The sequence below is a fragment of the Lissotriton helveticus genome, chromosome 2_1, assembly GCF_964261635.1.
Source record: "Lissotriton helveticus chromosome 2_1, aLisHel1.1, whole genome shotgun sequence".
NCBI classification, from domain to species: domain Eukaryota; kingdom Metazoa; phylum Chordata; class Amphibia; order Caudata; family Salamandridae; genus Lissotriton; species Lissotriton helveticus.
Genome location: NC_136059.1, coordinates 112,480,859 through 112,498,332, shown reverse-complemented (window position 1 = coordinate 112,498,332; position 17,474 = coordinate 112,480,859). Strand labels below are relative to the sequence as shown.

Below are 17,474 nucleotides of genomic sequence, written 5' to 3'. Positions count from 1 at the left end.
TATTGTTAATCCTCCAGACAAGGTTTTTGCGCCGATTTGGTGTAGTGAGTTATTTCACACCACACATCAGTAACATCTACAATCTTGAGTGACATCCGGAAAGAACATATGAGTGAACATGGGATCCTTGTAGAACTCGTCTTCATTGCTGTGTTTCATGGATCCTTGATTTTTAGCACTCCTTCCTGCAGAGAGCCCAGAACACAGCAATGAGGCAAACAAAACAATTTGGGCTCTATTTGAAGATAAAAACTTCCAAAAAGTCCACAAATCTATCAAGTATGCAAAGTGTGGCAAGATTGAATTGAATCCAACTTTATTTGTGTTTATTGTGTTCAAGTTAAATAGCTTTTTCCAATCCGCCCAGCCAATGAATTTTGGGGCATATTATTAAGGGGGAGATAGTATTATTGCCGCTTAGCTGCGAAAATTGCCTATCGCCCTATTAGCAAGCTGTGGCTAACAGCAGTTAGCGGCAGCTTGTAGGCGATAGCGAGCGGTTTGGGGCCCGCTTTGCATGTCAGCCATATTTATCGCTAATGACATGCAAAGTGGGCGTACCCAACCTGTTAGTGACTGAAAGCAGTCGCTAACATTGCTATCGCCTATTACCAACAAAGGTGTAGCGATGGAAATATTCGAACTAACCACGAATATCTCCAAAAACTAACACCTGCTTAGACCAGTTCTTAGCCATTATATCCAATGGGAGGTGGATATAATGGCAAAGATCCTGTTAGCGATAATGCGTGAATATCGCTGTATTCTCAGCGATATTCACGGATTTTGACGCTATCGCCGGGAATTTTATCGCTTTTGAGATAAACGTTGCTAATAGCACGTTATCTCAGCGATAAAATCCCGTGATGCGCGGCGATAAAAAAATTGCCGCTAACCCTACTTAGCGATAAATATCGCTATTTATTGATAATATGCCCCTTGATCCCTTAGGACCTCATCAAGGTTGTGCATTTCATGGCAGTAATGGAGTTCCCAGTTCAATATCTTCATTTGCAATCGATCTCTCTCCTGGGTGGTATAGTATGCCCTTAATTTATCTTACTGGTATGTGCTTATCCCATTGCATTGGGTTCTGCAATACTCAGGAGCAAGATGAATTACAGCATAAGTATATTTTTGGGAAAATAATTGACACTCAATTTTCAAATTGTTTTGTTAGTTGTTCATTAATTGTGCTTTCTGGGCAGGGGGGAAGTGAAAAATATCCTGGTGACCCGAAGTCGTGACTCTGCCGTGTATGCTTCCAACAGCGTTAAATTTCATTTAACGCTGTTGGAAGCATACACAGCAGAGTCACGGTATCGCAGGAGAAATTACCCCCTGATAGAAAGGAATACACTCAAATGCTTTACGAAACAGGGAGTGCAACTGTAACCCACATATCTCTAGAAGTGAAAAATATAGCATAAAAGTGTATTTAAATATTTATTAAGAGACACAGTAGTGCGACCTCTTGACCTATACTGCTGACAATCATTTTTTTGTGACAGCAATGCAGCGGTAGTGTTCATAGGATGGTCAATACACATTAAAGGCCATACTGCATTGACAAAATGTTGTCTTGTCTGTAGGGTACCATTTGACACTCTTCCTGCCTGAGTCTATAGTTGAATAGTTTAAATCTGCAGTTGGTGACCCTTTTGAAAATTGCAAGTTTATTCAGCTTTTGTCAGGAGTAGAGTTCTAGCTGAGATAAGAATTTTCAAAAAAACACCTGGATTTCAGGAGGCATGTCAAGCATCAGTTGGCTGTATATTTTGCTTGCAACTTTTCTTCACTCTTGTAACAGCACCTGGGGACAGTTAGCTCTCTGAAAGACCTCAATTAGCCCTGTCCATTCTTCAGTTACCCACTCACCTTTTGGTGTTTCTTGAAATAGCTCAGCCTATTCCGCAGGAATAACACAAAAACCTAAACAAAATCAAATTATTCAGCCTTTAACCCCTTCGGTGCTAATGACAAGATCAGCTCGTCATGGGTGTAACCTGCGCTACGCGGATGACGAGCGGACCTTGTCACGTAACGCGCGATTTTCAAAATCGCAGCGCGCAGCGGGAAAACCGCTAGCGCGCATGCGGTTAAGAGTAGCCTGGTGTTCATTTACAAGTAGGAGGTGTGTGAACATTGAAAATCAAATGAGGAGGATCTCAGAAGATTACAACACTGGATGTGTGTTGTCCATCTTTGGATAAGATCTGTGGTCTACAGATATTGAGTAGGAGGTTGAGGATGAAGAGAGATCATGAGCAGGTGGATTTGCTAGGATTCTGTTAATTGGGTAAATTGACAGCACATAAGTAACAGCGTCCTGGGCATGTACTGAGTGAGCATGAAGAAAGACATTCACAAATCTACCATACCATGAGGTTCCGACTGACTAAATCAAAGCAGTTGTGTGTTTAGCCAGAAGCAAGTCTAATCGTCCAATGATTCATGGGGATGGTGAATTGATTTTACGACTCGAATAAGTAGATGTAATATTTAAATGCATCTTGAATAACATCAATTTCACATTTCTTTTCAGAGGGCTTCTTCTCTCTGCCTACAAACCCATGGCGGTGGAAATCTGACAATTTGTACTACTTCTCCAAAGAAAAAAAAAGCTGGAGTGAATCAGAATTTTTTTGTCGTTCCTTTAATTCTCATCTTACATCTGTTTTAACAGCTGAAGAGCAGGTGAAATAATAATACTAATGTGAAAAATGTATTTTGATCTGTTACCAGATTTTAGCTGCTTCCCACCTTAGCATATAGTCAGACCTTACTACTCCTCTGGCCTGTAAGTGCTTGGAATTGGACGACTAAGAGGATTACTGGCTAAAACACGAAACTTACACAATGTACATCACACTACCCTTACAATAACTTATTTGAAATAATGCTTTGTATCGTACTTTCATTAATAGGCACTCTAAATATTAGGCTAAAGATTAGTTGCCAACTTCATTATAACTGCTGATATTCTGATTGATTTTGACTGATTTGCCGTGTTTTAATTGTCATATTGTAATCAGTGAACTCTGTAATTAATGAACTGTTAATGTATTGTGGTTGAATCTTCTTATTTGCAATTTATTTACTTTGTTCGGGACTGCAATTCAGCCCAAGCACTTACGGGCAGATTTATGTTAACTGGCGCATCCCCAGGGATGCACCAGTTAACATGCGCCACAGTGCGACACTGCTCCGCCACCCATGGTGCGCCGCATTTATGATGCGGCGCACCATGGTGCAAGGCAGTGAGGATGCGTGACGCATCTCTCGGCGTACGGGCGGCGCATTGCAGGAGTCATGTCGCAAATGCGACATGACTCCTGCAATGCACAGGAGCCTCCTATTCAATGTATGGTGCGTCACCCCTACGCCTGCTTCAAGCAGGCGTAAGGAATTGACGTAGAAAGTGACTGAGTGAAATCTCATAGATATCACTCAGCCACTTTTAGGAGGCGTTCCTGCGCAGGAACGCCCCCCCTGCGCAGAAACGCCTCCTTATGGCGCAGGGCTTTCCAACGTGACGCATCTCTTAGATGCGTCACGTTGTAAATAGGGCGCATTGTTTGCGCCGCCGTTGCGTCACATTTAGTGACGCAATTGCGGCGCAAGGAGGCGCAAGGGCATCATAAATCTGCCCCTTAGCACTTTATTGCCTGAGGGGGCGGGTGTCCAGGGGCGTGCAATTCTGTCTCTTTGGCGAGCCACCTCAGGAACTTCCCCTTCTACCCAAAGAAGACGCCATCTTTGCAGACAGTCATCCAGTGGTCAGATATGTGATGTCCTGACCCCATATAATCAAGCCGATGTGCGGAAACTTGCTAAAGATTAGTTGTCAATTTTATTATATCAGTTTGCTGCTATTCTGATTGAATTTGACTGATTGATTGACAGTTTTACAGTATTTTAATTGCCAGATTTTAATTAGTGAACCCTGTAATAAATGAACTGTTAATGTAGTTAGGTTGAATCTGTTCATTCACAGTTTATTTCACTTTAGTAGGGAGTTCAATTCAGCTGAAGTACTTTGTTGCCTGAGAGGGGCGGATGTTGCTATGATTACGTACGGTAATCCCCATTACTCTTAGTCCTACTCGTCCTCGACCCAGTCATCACTCATGAGGTATTCCACACGACAGGAAACAAAACAGGAAACGCTTTCTGACTCCACCCACCCTCCTCTCAGGTGCTATAATACACCCCACCACCAGAAACAAATCCTGATGTACCAAGCACCAAAGGCCTGGAAAGGGAGGGCGGGCGGGTCGTATGACTGGGTCGAGGACGAGTAGGACTAAGAGTAATGGGGATTACCGTACGTAATCATAGCATTACCTCTACGTCCCTCGTCCTCGACCCAGTCATCACTCATGAGGCATACCAAAGCAACCCCACAAAGGCCTTTGGCACACCACAAACAGAAACAGAACAGAGACCAAGGAGTGCAGCAAGACACAGTTTATTAACAAAACAGAAATAAACAGAATCAAACAGATGGGGGGATCCCCACAGCTTGCAACACACCAGAACCAAAATTAGGGCGGCTAGACAGAGCACAATTCAAGCAATAATGTCGCACAAAAGTGGACTCGGACGCCCAGGTACCCGCCCTACAGATCTCCTCAAGGGGAACCCCATGGAAGGCAGCCCAGGAAGCAGACACACCCCTGGTAGACCTCGCCTGAACCCCAGACGGGCAAGGCAAACCAGAGCCCTGGTAAGCCAACAAGATCACAGCCTTGATCCAGCGACCCAAAGTAAGACGAGAGGCCGCCTTACCCCTACCAGCCAAACCAAAGGTCACGAAGAGGGAGTCAGAAGACCGAAACCCAGCAGAACGATCAACATAAACAGACAACGCCCTCCTCACATCCAAAGAATGAAGCAAGACATCAGAAGGAGAGGAAGGAGAAGGACAGAGAGAAGGAAGAACCAACTCCTGGGAGGAATGGAAACGGGAACGAATTTTCGGCATAAAACCGGGGTCCAAGGAAAGGACCACAGCGTCGTCCAGAAACCTCAAAAAGGGGGGAGAACAACGCAAAGCCGTAAGCTCCCCCAATCTCCGAGCAGACGTAACAGCCACCAAAAAAGCAACTTTGAAAGACAGGAATTTCAACTCCACTGACTCCAAAGGCTCAAAGGGAGGGGACTGCAAGGCACCCAGAACCAAAGAGAGATCCCAAGGAGGAACCGGTGAGCGGCCAGAAGGAGCAGAAAGAGAGAAACTCCTAAACAGACGGGAAACCAGCAACCCGTCCGAAGGAAGAAGAGAAGCAGGATCACGAAAGGCCCGAACAGCAGCCCACTGACCCTTCAAAGTGGACAAAGCATAGTGTCTTTGAAAACCCTCCAAAAAAAACTGCAGAATAGAAGAAACACCACAAGAGGTAGGAGACAGATCCAGGGCAACACACCAAGAAGAAAAAGAAGCCCAGTGTCTCGAATAGGAGGACAGAGTGGACTTCCGACGAGATGCCTGCATCACAGTGATGAGGTGGTCGGGCAGACCCCGGACTCCAAGAGACAACCGTTCAACCTCCAGACCGCCAAGGTGAGAGGAACCAACAGGGAGGGAGACGGGGAACACAGCGGAGAGGGGTAGCGGGGCAGGATCCACGGAGGGCCCACCGCCAGACCCAGAAGCAGAGGAAACCAGGAGCGGCGAGGCCAATAAGGAAGAACAGCCACCACCTGAGCCCCCACCCGACGAACCTTCAGCAGGAAAGCAGGGATCAGAGGAAAAGGGGGGAACGCATAGAGGAACCAAGGAGGCCAAAGGACAGACAAGGCATCCACCCCCCAAGCCCCCGACTCCGGGGTCCTGGAACAGAACAGGGGAAGCAAGGCATTGGACCGGGAGGCAAACAGGTCCAGAACCGGAGTCCCGAATCTCCGGCAGAGCAACCGGAAAATCCGAGGGGCCAGGCACAGGGAGAGAGAGGACGGGAACTTCTGACTCAAGGAATCGGCAACCACATTGTCCACACCCCGAATGTGCACAGCAGAGAGAGCCACCAGATGACACTCGGCCCAACTCGGCCCAACTCGCAATTGCACAGGCCACCAAATTCAGGGAGAGGCAGCGGGTACTGCCCTGGTGGTTGATGTAGGCCACAGTCACAGTGTTGTCCGACCTCACCAACACGTTGCACCCCAGAAGATGATCCTTGAGAAGGCGGAGAGCCCTCTCCACCGCAGACAGCTCCCTCCAATTGGAAGAGCGGTGCGACTCCGAAGGAAGCCAACGGGCCTGCACCGACCAACGGCCCAGAGTCGCACCCCAACCGAAAGCGCTGGCATCCGTCGTCAACACCAAGGGGGCTGGAGGATGGAACCACATGCCCCTCGACAGATTCGAAGAGTCCAGCCACCACTGGAGAGCAGACACCAACTCCGGAGTCACAGGCACAGGAATCGAGAAGTCCTGGACAGGAAAGGGGACCCAACTCTGAACATGCCACAACAGAGGCCGAAGATGAGCCCTGGCCCAGGGCACCGTGAACACCGTGGCAGACATGTGGCCCTGAACCACCAGCCACTGCAGCAGAGGAGCCGAATCCCGGGAAAGCAACCTCCTCAACAGCAACTGAAGACGCAGAATCCTGGACTCCGGGAGAAAAACCATGCCCAGAACTGAGTCGAACACGGCCCCAATGAAAGTCCTCCGAGTGGCAGGCTCCAGGTGACTCTTCGGCAGATTGACCAGGAACCCATGATCCTCGAGCGTACGCATGGTCAAGGAAAGGTGGCGAGACATGACCTCTGGAGAAGGAGCCTGCAGCAGCCAGTCGTCCAAGTAAGGAAAAACGGACACCCCCAGGAGATGGAGATGAGCCACCAAGGGAGCCGCCACCTTGGTGAACACCCTGGGGGCGGACCGAAGACCAAAGGGGAGGACGCAAAACTGCCAGTGACGACCCTCCAGGCAGAAGCGCAGGAACTGCTGATCCACCAACGCCATCGGAACATGAAGGTAGGCATCCTGGAGATCCAGAGAGGTGAACACCCAGCCCTCCTGGATCAATGGGATCACCCTCTGCAAAGTATCCATTTTGAAAGTGATCTTGCGCACAAACAAGTTCAGGGCCCGAAGATTGATGACAACACGGAAACCCCCCGTGATCTTCGGGACCACAAAGACAACCGAATAAGTCCCCAGTCCACGTTCCAGGGGGGGGACCGGGACAATCGCCAGTTTGTCGAACAGGACCTGAACACCCTCCAACAACCCCAGACGACGAGACGGGTCCGAAGGCAATGGGGTCACCACAACACCCGAGGGAGGTGGGGGAGACAGGAACTCTATCCGGTAACCCCTGGACACAACATCCAGTACCCACTGGTCGGAGGTCGTCAACAACCAAGCAGGGAGGAACAGCCGCAGTCTCCCACCAACCGCGGGCCGACCACCAGCGAGAACGGGCACCGGTGCGGCGTAGTCAGGAACGAGGAGCGCCAGACCCACCATCCGGCTGGGGCTTCTTCTGGAACCTCCGAGGAAAGGACCCACGAGCACCACGCTGGCTTCTAAACGAGGACTGTTGAAACCTGGAAGGCTGGCGAAAGGACCTCGCATTCGAAAAGGAGGAACCCTTATGAGAAGGGGCAGGACGGAAGGACAAAGAATGCTTCCTCTCCTTGAAAACCTTATGGAGCTTGTCCTCCAGTGCGTCCCCAAAAAGAAGAGTACCTGAAAATGGCAACCGCAAGGCCATAGAACGCTGCGCCGCATCCGTCTTCCAACCCCGCAGCAACAAGTTCCGACGGGCAGCCACAGAGGAACCACAAGACAGAGCAGAAGCCCGGACTGAGTCAAAGGCAATGTCCGAAAGGAACTCCGATTGACGTTCCATAGACTCCAGCAACTCCGGACAAGTGCCCCCCTCCTGCATAGTAGAAAACAAAGTCTTGAAGTCAGCCAACAAAGACTGCGCAACATAAGCACCATACCGAAGAGCCAGGTGAGAGCCAGCATAGGACTTCTTCAGAGCAGAGTCAATTTTCTTATCAACTCCATCCTTCAGGATATTATCATCAGCCATGGAAGGCCGACCCACCAGGGAAGCAACAATAGAGTCGACCTGCACCGAATCAGGCAGGGCAACCTCCGAATCCTGCAAAGGATACAGTTTAGACATGAACCTGTGCAAAGAAATATGGTCCGGGTCTTTCCACTCCTTAAGAAGGACATCCATAACAAAGGGGTGGACGGGCATGGAAGAAGACACAGGCCTCCGAAACTGCGGCAGAACAGCATCCTGGGAGGTACTGGGCACAGAGACTTCAGGGAAGCCCATATTCTCCCGAACATGACCAAGAATATCAGGCAACAGTTCCTTTGAAACGTACTTGCCCTGCAGATCCACCGCATCCAAAGCGGACTCATCAGAGGAAGCAGAGGAGGAGACATCAGAATAAAGGAGAGCAGGGGACTCCGAGCGACCCCCAGCACCCTTCTTTGAAGCCTTGAGCTCGGACAGCGTCTCCAAAATCAGCAGCTTCAGCCTCTTCGAGTCACCCAGACCAGCACTCCGACCAGCAGGGGCAGAATCACCACTGTCGGAAGAGGACGACCCAACAGGAGAGACATGCTTTCTCTTCTTATGGTGTTTCCCCATCATGAACAGCAAATACACAGCAAACCAGCAAAGCAACACAGCAACTCCACAAGTGTCACAGAAGAAAAGAAAACGAGATCCCGCCATAAATAGGAGGAAAACACTCACCCCACAGCTGCAGCCCCTTGGAAACCGAAGATGTAGAAGGAGGCGGCGGAAAAACGAGTCATCCAGGAGCACCGACGAAGGAAAAACACCCCGAGTCACCAATGCGGAAAGGAGACGATGACGTCATCGCAAGGAGCCGTGCAGCCAATCCAGGAAGGAAGCCAGGGAAGCCAGGGAACCCGGAGCCCACCCGGGTGCCCGCTCAAGCAAAAACGAGGCTCCGAGGACGAGAACGGTGTCCCGCGTCCAGCCCCTACAACGCGGCTTCAAGCACAGGAAGAAACGGCCCCCGCACTGCCAAGTGATGGGAGGGCCGGAACCGGAGCCAGGATGTGAGCGCGCCCCGCCCGAAAGGACCGGAGAACGCGGGCAGCCACTCCGCCACCAACGGCCAGGAAAGCGAGAGCTCCACCACATGGCCCACACCCCAGCGACCGGCAAAGGTCAGGGCGCGAGGGCAACAGCCCAAACGTGCGCGGAGACAAGGAAGAGTCCAGGATCCAGGGGCAAAAACCACGGGGACCCGAGAAGCCCCGCAACCCAGGGTCCCCGCCAAGAGCGAAGTGCAGGAAGCCCAGCAGCCTGCCTCCAAAAAGGTCCCACGTAGGTCCACGAGCACCCCCAAGGCCCAGCAAAGGAGGAACACCACAGGACAACCGAAGCAGGTAAGTGCCCGGCACTCACCCAAGCGTCACCCATCAGCATCCAACCGACAGGAAACAAAACAGGATTTGTTTCTGGTGGTGGGGTGTATTATAGCACCTGAGAGGAGGGTGGGTGGAGTCAGAAAGCGTTTCCTGTTTTGTTTCCTGTCGTGTGGAATACCTCATGAGTGATGACTGGGTCGAGGACGAGGGACGTAGAGGTAATGTGCGATGCGCAGTTCACTTTCCTCGGTGAGCCACCTCAGAGACTTCCCCTTCTGCCCAAAGAAGCCGCCATTTTTGCAGGCAGCAGTCTAGTTGTCAGATAGGTACAGTCCCAACCCCATATAAGTTGTGTCGATGCCTGGATACGCAGCAGGTGTGTGCAGTGGGTGCACCTAAGGCAAGCTTGTCTGTGACCATTCACACTCGGAGCGCTCAGCACCAGCCATGCTACCCTTTTGAATCCGCTTTTGAACCCACCCAAAGATAGCGCAGCATGAGGTCAGTAGATATACAGGCAGCCCTTGTAAATGTATGATCACTTTACAAAAATGCTCCTCATATTTTTGACCTACTTAAAGAGAAAGAGCTTGATATTCTATTCCTCACTGAGACCCGGTTGTCTGATATTTCGGTACCTGATGTTGCGCTTGCGATACCAGGTTGTTATACTATGCTACACCGGGACACATCTTAGAAAAGAGGTGGGTTGTGGCTTTCATTTTTAAAAAGAGCTTCAAATGTGTTTTGTTTGAGCTGATGGAATTACAGGTGGCGGAAGCTCTTTGCTTCTGTCTTTCTCTTTCTGCCAAAAACTCTGTAGCCCGATCCCTGATCTATCAGCCTCTGTTTTATGCAGGACACTTCTTTACCTCTCTGGATGGGACCTTATCTAAATACCTTCTCCAATTTTTCTATTATACTGTCCTAAATGACCTGAATTTACATCTCACCATAGCAACCACCCTTCAAGGCAGGCTACTATTGTAAAGTATGGGATTGCGACCAAAACAGGGTTTGGTAGCATCCTACTTCATGGACTGGAACCGATGACAGGAGGTCGGAATAGGGCCCATAGGCTGCAATAGCAAGACACGAGACGGGAGGGGGTGGGGGGAGGGGCATCAATCGCTGTAACAGGATGAAGCTTGAAGGCCTGTGAATGTAGCATGATGGGCAAGAAATATTTTCTCTTAGTGTAATCGTCGGGGATTTAACTAAGCACACAAAGGAGGGACATTTAGAAAATGCACCAATAAAAATGAAGAATTTAAGACAAGCACAGCAAAGAATGAAAGGCAATGCATGGCAATGCTTAAAGCCCTTAGACTGTTTACAGCATGACTTGGAGGCAGTGCATGCACGCTGCCTAGGCTAGTCCTAAAGAGTAGAAAGGTCTTAGAGAAGGAACTTTCATCTCGAAGATAAGGAATATTATAAGTAAAGCCCTGAATAACTATTATTCCACAATTGAGAAAGTACAAGCTGTTTTTTTCGCTTACCAAATTGCAGGGTCGAGTTTGAATTAGTTTCTGTAATTTATATTCATTCTGCAGTAAAAAGCACATGATTTTCTCACTGCAGTTTGATTTCAATTCTTTGACCTACAGAGTGGCACATTATTCATTGGCGATGAAATTGGTTGTCCTGTGTTCTGTTGCCACTGTTTCATACTATAGATTTCACTCACATTCCTATTGCAAAATGAAACTAAAGTTAATTGCTTTCTTTTATTACAGCACCAGCATCTTTCCCAGTAATCAGTGTGATGTTTTTGTTGTTTGAAAGTTGTAATTGATATCAACATCAAACTGTGCACTTCCTTTGGACAAGCTCAAGGCACGCACTTAAATGACATAGATGTTTTGTTTTAATGCGGTGTGACTCATCCTACCGAAATGTAATAATTAACAAACTTTAGCAGCTTCAGCAACTGGACTAATCCAAATGTACGCAGTTTTTTGGTAATAAAATACAAAAGAATAATGGGGGCATACAAAAAGCATGGGGAAATGGCAATGAAAAAACCTTGAAGATGCAAGCTAGTAAATGCAACATCTATCTAATTGGCATATACCACCTTAGTATGTCAGGGAAAGCACAGCTATACTCACCAGAATGCAGGAAAGTTGCCGGGGCATCTTGAAAGACCTGAGGTTAGTAAGATGTAAACAAAAAAAGTCATAAAGCAAGTCCTGGCTCAGGTCTATCTGAAGGTGGGACTTACATATGGGTGCCTTATGACACTATGGGCCTGATTTAGCTCTCGGCGGATGGTGACGAATATACCATCTACTGGAATATAAATCTCATAAGATATAATGGGATTTATATTTCAGCAGACGGGATATCCGTTACCGTTTTGACAGAGTAATCCATGCGCTAAAATTTAAATCAGGCCTTTGTCACAGAATTACACTTTGCTGCAGGCCAGTTGGACTCTACATTCTGCTATGGAAACATGTATGTGTAAAGGCTGCTTTCTGCTTGAACCTGGGTATTAGACATTATCAAACCATCTCAAAGATATTTTTAAGACATACCAGCCCTTATATTGTTTTTCCTTAAGTAGATATTTATAAGCTGCTTGGATCCAAAGGTAGTAGCGGGGACTTTTACTCTGAATCATGGTCTACTCTAATGTATTTACCTCTGCCTTACTCTAGCATATTCTAGCACACAGAGGAGTATATTTACAAGGGAATAGTGCCACCAGACCGTCACTTTTAGCAATGTTCTTGTAGCGCTAAGCCCTTCACCATATTTACAAAGCAGCATTAACCTCATCGATGCTTGACATATTCTGCTCCTGTGCTGGGCCATAATAGAACTGGGTGTGGTCATGACGAGCTGAGCTCGTCATGAGCATCGAAGGGGTTAAGCCAATGTTTGTGGCTTAATGCTGCTTTGTAAATATGGCCCCATTCACACTCATCACTTTGCGTGAAAGGGGCATGCAATAGGTGTTGCTATGGGAGTTCCACTGCAACACCCATTGCTTTTTGACACTGCCCCAGATTTACAAGGATGCATTCTGAAGTCTACATAGAAAGAGCAACACGCCATCAATGAGTGTTTATTTGCAGAAGGGGCACCATCCTCCACATAAACAATCATTGATAGCGTTTTGCTCTTCCTGTACATAAAAAATGATTCCCTGCAATGCAGGCACCCTTGCACTATGGCACAAGAGGGCCTGCGTTGGCGCTAGGCAGCTAATTTTAGCACCAGAGCTAATGAAAATGTAGAGGTGCGCTGTATTGTTGTTGTAAATACTTCGCATCCCTGCGTTTTGGAGATGTCAGAGCTTGGTGCTGCCAAATTTGGCACAGCTCCATGCTCTCACATTTGGTTGTAGATATGCCTCAGAGTTCTGACATCATTTTTGTTGCATGTGCTTCTATCACTTCCAGTAAAAACTACGTTGTCTCCAGACATAGCTAATCTGACATAGCTAATCTGTATGTTTCACACTTTAAAAACACCAATGTGTACTCTAACATCAGCCCCTTCATTGTGCATATTCGGAAATGGCTTTGCCTATTTCCTGATCCGTGAGGCTCCTTTTCAGAGTTACTGGAACACAATAATAAGGAGATCAATATTCTAGACCGTACAATAAAAAAAGAAGATGGTTTTCTGTACACGGGCCTATATACCAGACACACCACACGCAACACCTTACTCAAATATGATAGCCATCACCCCAGAAATCTTGGAGATAACTTACCATGTGCCCTATTGTTAAGAAATTGATGTAATTGCACTAAAAAAGCAGATGTTTTTGAGGAAACGGGTGCTTGCATCCAAACTGGTCAATGTCCACATAGATTAGTGAAGAGAGCTCTAAAAAGGGTCTGGTACAATAATCGTGAGGATCTCCTGGCACTTATTGGAATTACTTCAATCAAAAAGGAGGGAGGAGGATAATCGGTCCATTCAGTTCCCCTGATCAGATCCAAAATTAATCAAAAAAAGGTTGGAATGGACACTAGTGTCTACAGAACCATTGGTTCGAAATTGACAACCCTCATAGGCAGCCTGATTTTACGATGCGGTATATCTGTTTTTCCGCCCCATCAGGTGTCGTGGCATATTCATAGGGTAGTCAAAAAGTGTGGTATGCCTGCCTCACCCGAGGCCACCTCTGGTCCAAGTAGAAGTATCCAGAAATAATGGGGAGGGTGTAGAAAATATAAAAGCAGTGTTTCTCCGAAAATATTTTAATGGAAAGGGAGATAACACTGTTAATTAAAAATAGGGCGATATAAATGTAATCGAGTAACTAGATTACCATATATCTATATATATATGGATGCGTCGTCAACATGTTTCAGCTCTCTGGGCCCAGCCGGGTCTGTGGAGCTTTCGTCAGGACAATAAAACAAACAGAAAACATACATAGGGTACTCACACCATTAGTGTAGCTTCCTTTCGCTATTTATAGCGTTTCTTTTTTTGCCACCTGAAATATAGGAGCACAAACATATACAATCCCAAACATTGTGGTCTTGTAATTATGGTGATTAGGCAACGTGATTCAAAGAACCACACACACACAAACTAGAATTGCTAGTGAATTTATGCGCATTACTTATAGTCACATAAACGTTTAATTGCGAGAAAAAGATTGAATGGAGAACAAGTGTGAATGGATTACAGGAAACATGTTATACATGTGTATATATGCTACTGCACAATTAGTTGGTGCTGCGTGCAGTGGTTTCATACAAAGGTCGAGTGAGGCATGCATTTGCCAAGAGACTAGAAGCACTGTATTATGCTGCTTGAACACTTCCAGGCGTATGCGGATCGTTCGTCGGTAGAGGCAGTGTATTTACATTATCTATAAGCAAGTGCAGTGGTTTCATACAAAGGTCGAGTGAGGCATGCATTTGCCAAGAGACTAGAAACACTGTATTATGCTGCTTGAACACTTCCAGGCGTATGCGGATCGTTCGAAGGTAGAGGCAGTGTATTTACATTATCTATAACCAAGTGCAGTAAGAGCGTGTTGGCGCGCTGCTGTTAAATCGGATTATGGTGCAAGAAAACATCGCGCGCACTATTTTCTAAATACCGCGTTTATTCATGCGCAATGGCTCATACCTTATTGGCTTTTTTTCAATGCTTCAGCAAGGGTGCAGAAGTAGCTTTTCAGGGTCTCTACTGGAGAGATAGTGTTGGGAGTTAAGGGGTCGCAAAGACCAGACTTACCGGTGTTTCTCCGTCTCTTCGTTTTTAGCACTCATTCTTACCCTCGTGGACCGCGTTATGGGCCCTGTGCTGACTCTGCCCTTGGTTGCAGGCGGGGCACAGTTGCTGGGTTTTTCTTCAATGTAGGCAGTGACACAAAGATAGGACTATAAACTCTCTTCAATATGGCCACTCGTGTGTTTTTGTTGTATCATCCTCAATACAATTTTACATCAGTGCTATACACTATTGTGGGCGTGATAGGTACACTGGGGGGATTGATTTTCAGGTAAATCCCGGTATAAGGTCTCAATTAATTTAAAATGCATTGTAGTCCCAAGGGGATATATGTATCAGGGGAAGTAGAAGGGTGATATTGTTCAAAATGGCAATTCTGATGGAGTTAATTAAACTGACTCCATGGAATATTATCGTTCATTCCAGAGATATGGGTGCCAAGACGGTCCAAGAAGGTCCTCAAGCATTTGTAGCGTGTCTTCCTGTGGCAGGCTTGTATACAATGCCTCGACATCGAGGCCCACCAATGTCATTGTATTCGGGTTGTATTTGAAATCTGTGATTTGTGTTAACCTGGACAGTCCTCGAGATCCTGCAAGATAAGAATAACAATGCAGAACGAGTTCTCTTTGAAAAAGAGCAAAGATGGGTGGACCGTCTTGGCACCCATATCTCGAGTGGCCATATTGAAGAGAGTTTATAGTCCTATCTTTGTGTCACTGCCTACATTGAAGAAAAACCCAGCAACTGTGCCCTGCCTGCAACCAAGGGCAGAGTCAGCACAGGGCCCATAACGCGGTCCACGAGGGTAAGAATGAGTGCTAAAAACGAAGAGACGGAGAAACACCGGTAAGTCTGGTCTTTGCGACCCCTTAACTCCCAACACTATCTCTCCAGTAGAGACCCCGAAAAGCTACTTCTGCACCCTTGCTGAAGCATTGAAAAAAAGCCAATAAGGTATGAGCCATTGCGCATGAATAAATGAACGCGGTATTTAGAAAATAGTGCGCGCGATGTTTTCTTGCACCATAATCCGATTTAACAGCAGCGCGCCAACACGCTCTTACTGCACTTGGTTATAGATAATGTAAATACACTGCCTCTACCTTCGAACGATCCGCATACGCCTGGAAGTGTTCAAGCAGCATAATACAGTGTTTCTAGTCTCTTGGCAAATGCATGCCTCACTCGACCTTTGTATGAAACCACTGCACTTGCTTATAGATAATGTAAATACACTGCCTCTACCGACGAACGATCCGCATACGCCTGGAAGTGTTCAAGCAGCATAATACAGTGCTTCTAGTCTCTTGGCAAATGCATGCCTCACTCGACCTTTGTATGAAACCACTGCACGCAGCACCAACTAATTGTGCAGTAGCATATATACACATGTATAACATGTTTCCTGTAATCCATTCACACTTGTTCTCCATTCAATCTTTTTCTCGCAATTAAACGTTTATGTGACTATAAGTAATGCGCATAAATTCACTAGCAATTCTAGTTTGTGTGTGTGTGGTTCTTTGAATCACGTTGCCTAATCACCATAATTACAAGACCACAATGTTTGGGATTGTATATGTTTGTGCTCCTATATTTCAGGTGGCAAAAAAAGAAACGCTATAAATAGCGAAAGGAAGCTACACTAATGGTGTGAGTACCCTATGTATGTTTTCTGTTTGTTTTATTGTCCTGACGAAAGCTCCACAGACCCGGCTGGGCCCAGAGAGCTGAAACATGTTGACGACGCATCCATATATATATAGATATATGGTAATCTAGTTACTCGATTACATTTATATCGCCCTATTTTTAATTAACAGTGTTATCTCCCTTTCCATTAAAATATTTTCGGAGAAACACTGCTTTTATATTTTCTACACCCTCCCCATTATTTCTGGATACTTCTACTTGGACCAGAGGTGGCCTCGGGTGAGGCAGGCATACCACACTTTTTGACTACCCTATGAATATGCCACAACACCTGATGGGGCGGAAAAACAGATATACCGCATCGTAAAATCAGGCTGCCTATGAGGGTTGTCAATTTCGAACCAATGGTTCTGTAGACACTAGTGTCCATTCCAACCTTTTTTTGATTAATTTTGGTACTTATTGGAATTAGACACCGTCATGTTAGAAAATCCACTGTTAACTTTAAAAAATGGCCACATAGACGTGGCGATAGGGAATTTTCGCCGCTTTAGCGGCCGTTTTCAGCCGCTAAGCGGCAATAATTCTATTGCCCTATTAGCAAGCTGTCGCTAACAGAAGTTAGCGACAGCTTTTAGGTGATAGCGAGCGGTTTGGGGCCCGCTTTGCATGTTAGCGATATTTATCGCTAATGATATGCAAAGTGGGCGTACCCAAACTGTTAGCGACTGAAAACAGTCGCTAACATCGCGAATATCTCCAAATACTAACACCTGCCCAGACCAGTTCCTAGCCATGTTATCCAATCGGAGGTGGATAACATGGCTAAGAGCATTTTGTCGCTAATGCGTGAATATCGCTGTATTCTCAGCGATATTCGCACATTTCGCCGCTATCGCCGGAAAATGTATTGCTTTGGAGATAAACGTTGCTAATAGCACGTTATCTCAGCGATAAGTTCCGGCGATGCTCAGCCATAAAAAAATAGTGGCTAAGCCTATTTAGCGATAAATATCGCTACTTGTTGGTAATATGCCCCATAATGTGGGTAGACAAGTCACACAGAAAGAGAAATAATGGATGTGACTTCTTGGCTCAGAACGCAAAGTTCTGAATCATCAAATGGCAGATTTTGGCTACCTTATAGGTTCATTTGCACTGATAGACACCTGGGGACAATTGTGTCTCCTCCATCTGGTGTTGTAATTTCTGGTTT

General features: G+C 46.6%; 1 protein-coding gene across 3 annotated transcripts in view; it reads left to right on the top strand.

Moving 5' to 3' along the window:
• LOC144819239 (C-type lectin domain family 4 member K-like) overlaps positions 1-17,474 on the top strand; it is a 175,284-nt gene that overhangs the window by 98,719 nt on the left and 59,091 nt on the right. For all 3 annotated transcript variants that reach the window (XM_078677211.1, XM_078677209.1, XM_078677212.1), the window contains exon 5: positions 2,546-2,697. In XM_078677211.1, the coding sequence (XP_078533337.1) occupies positions 2,546-2,697 (152 nt within the window). The remainder of the gene's footprint in view (positions 1-2,545; positions 2,698-17,474) is intronic.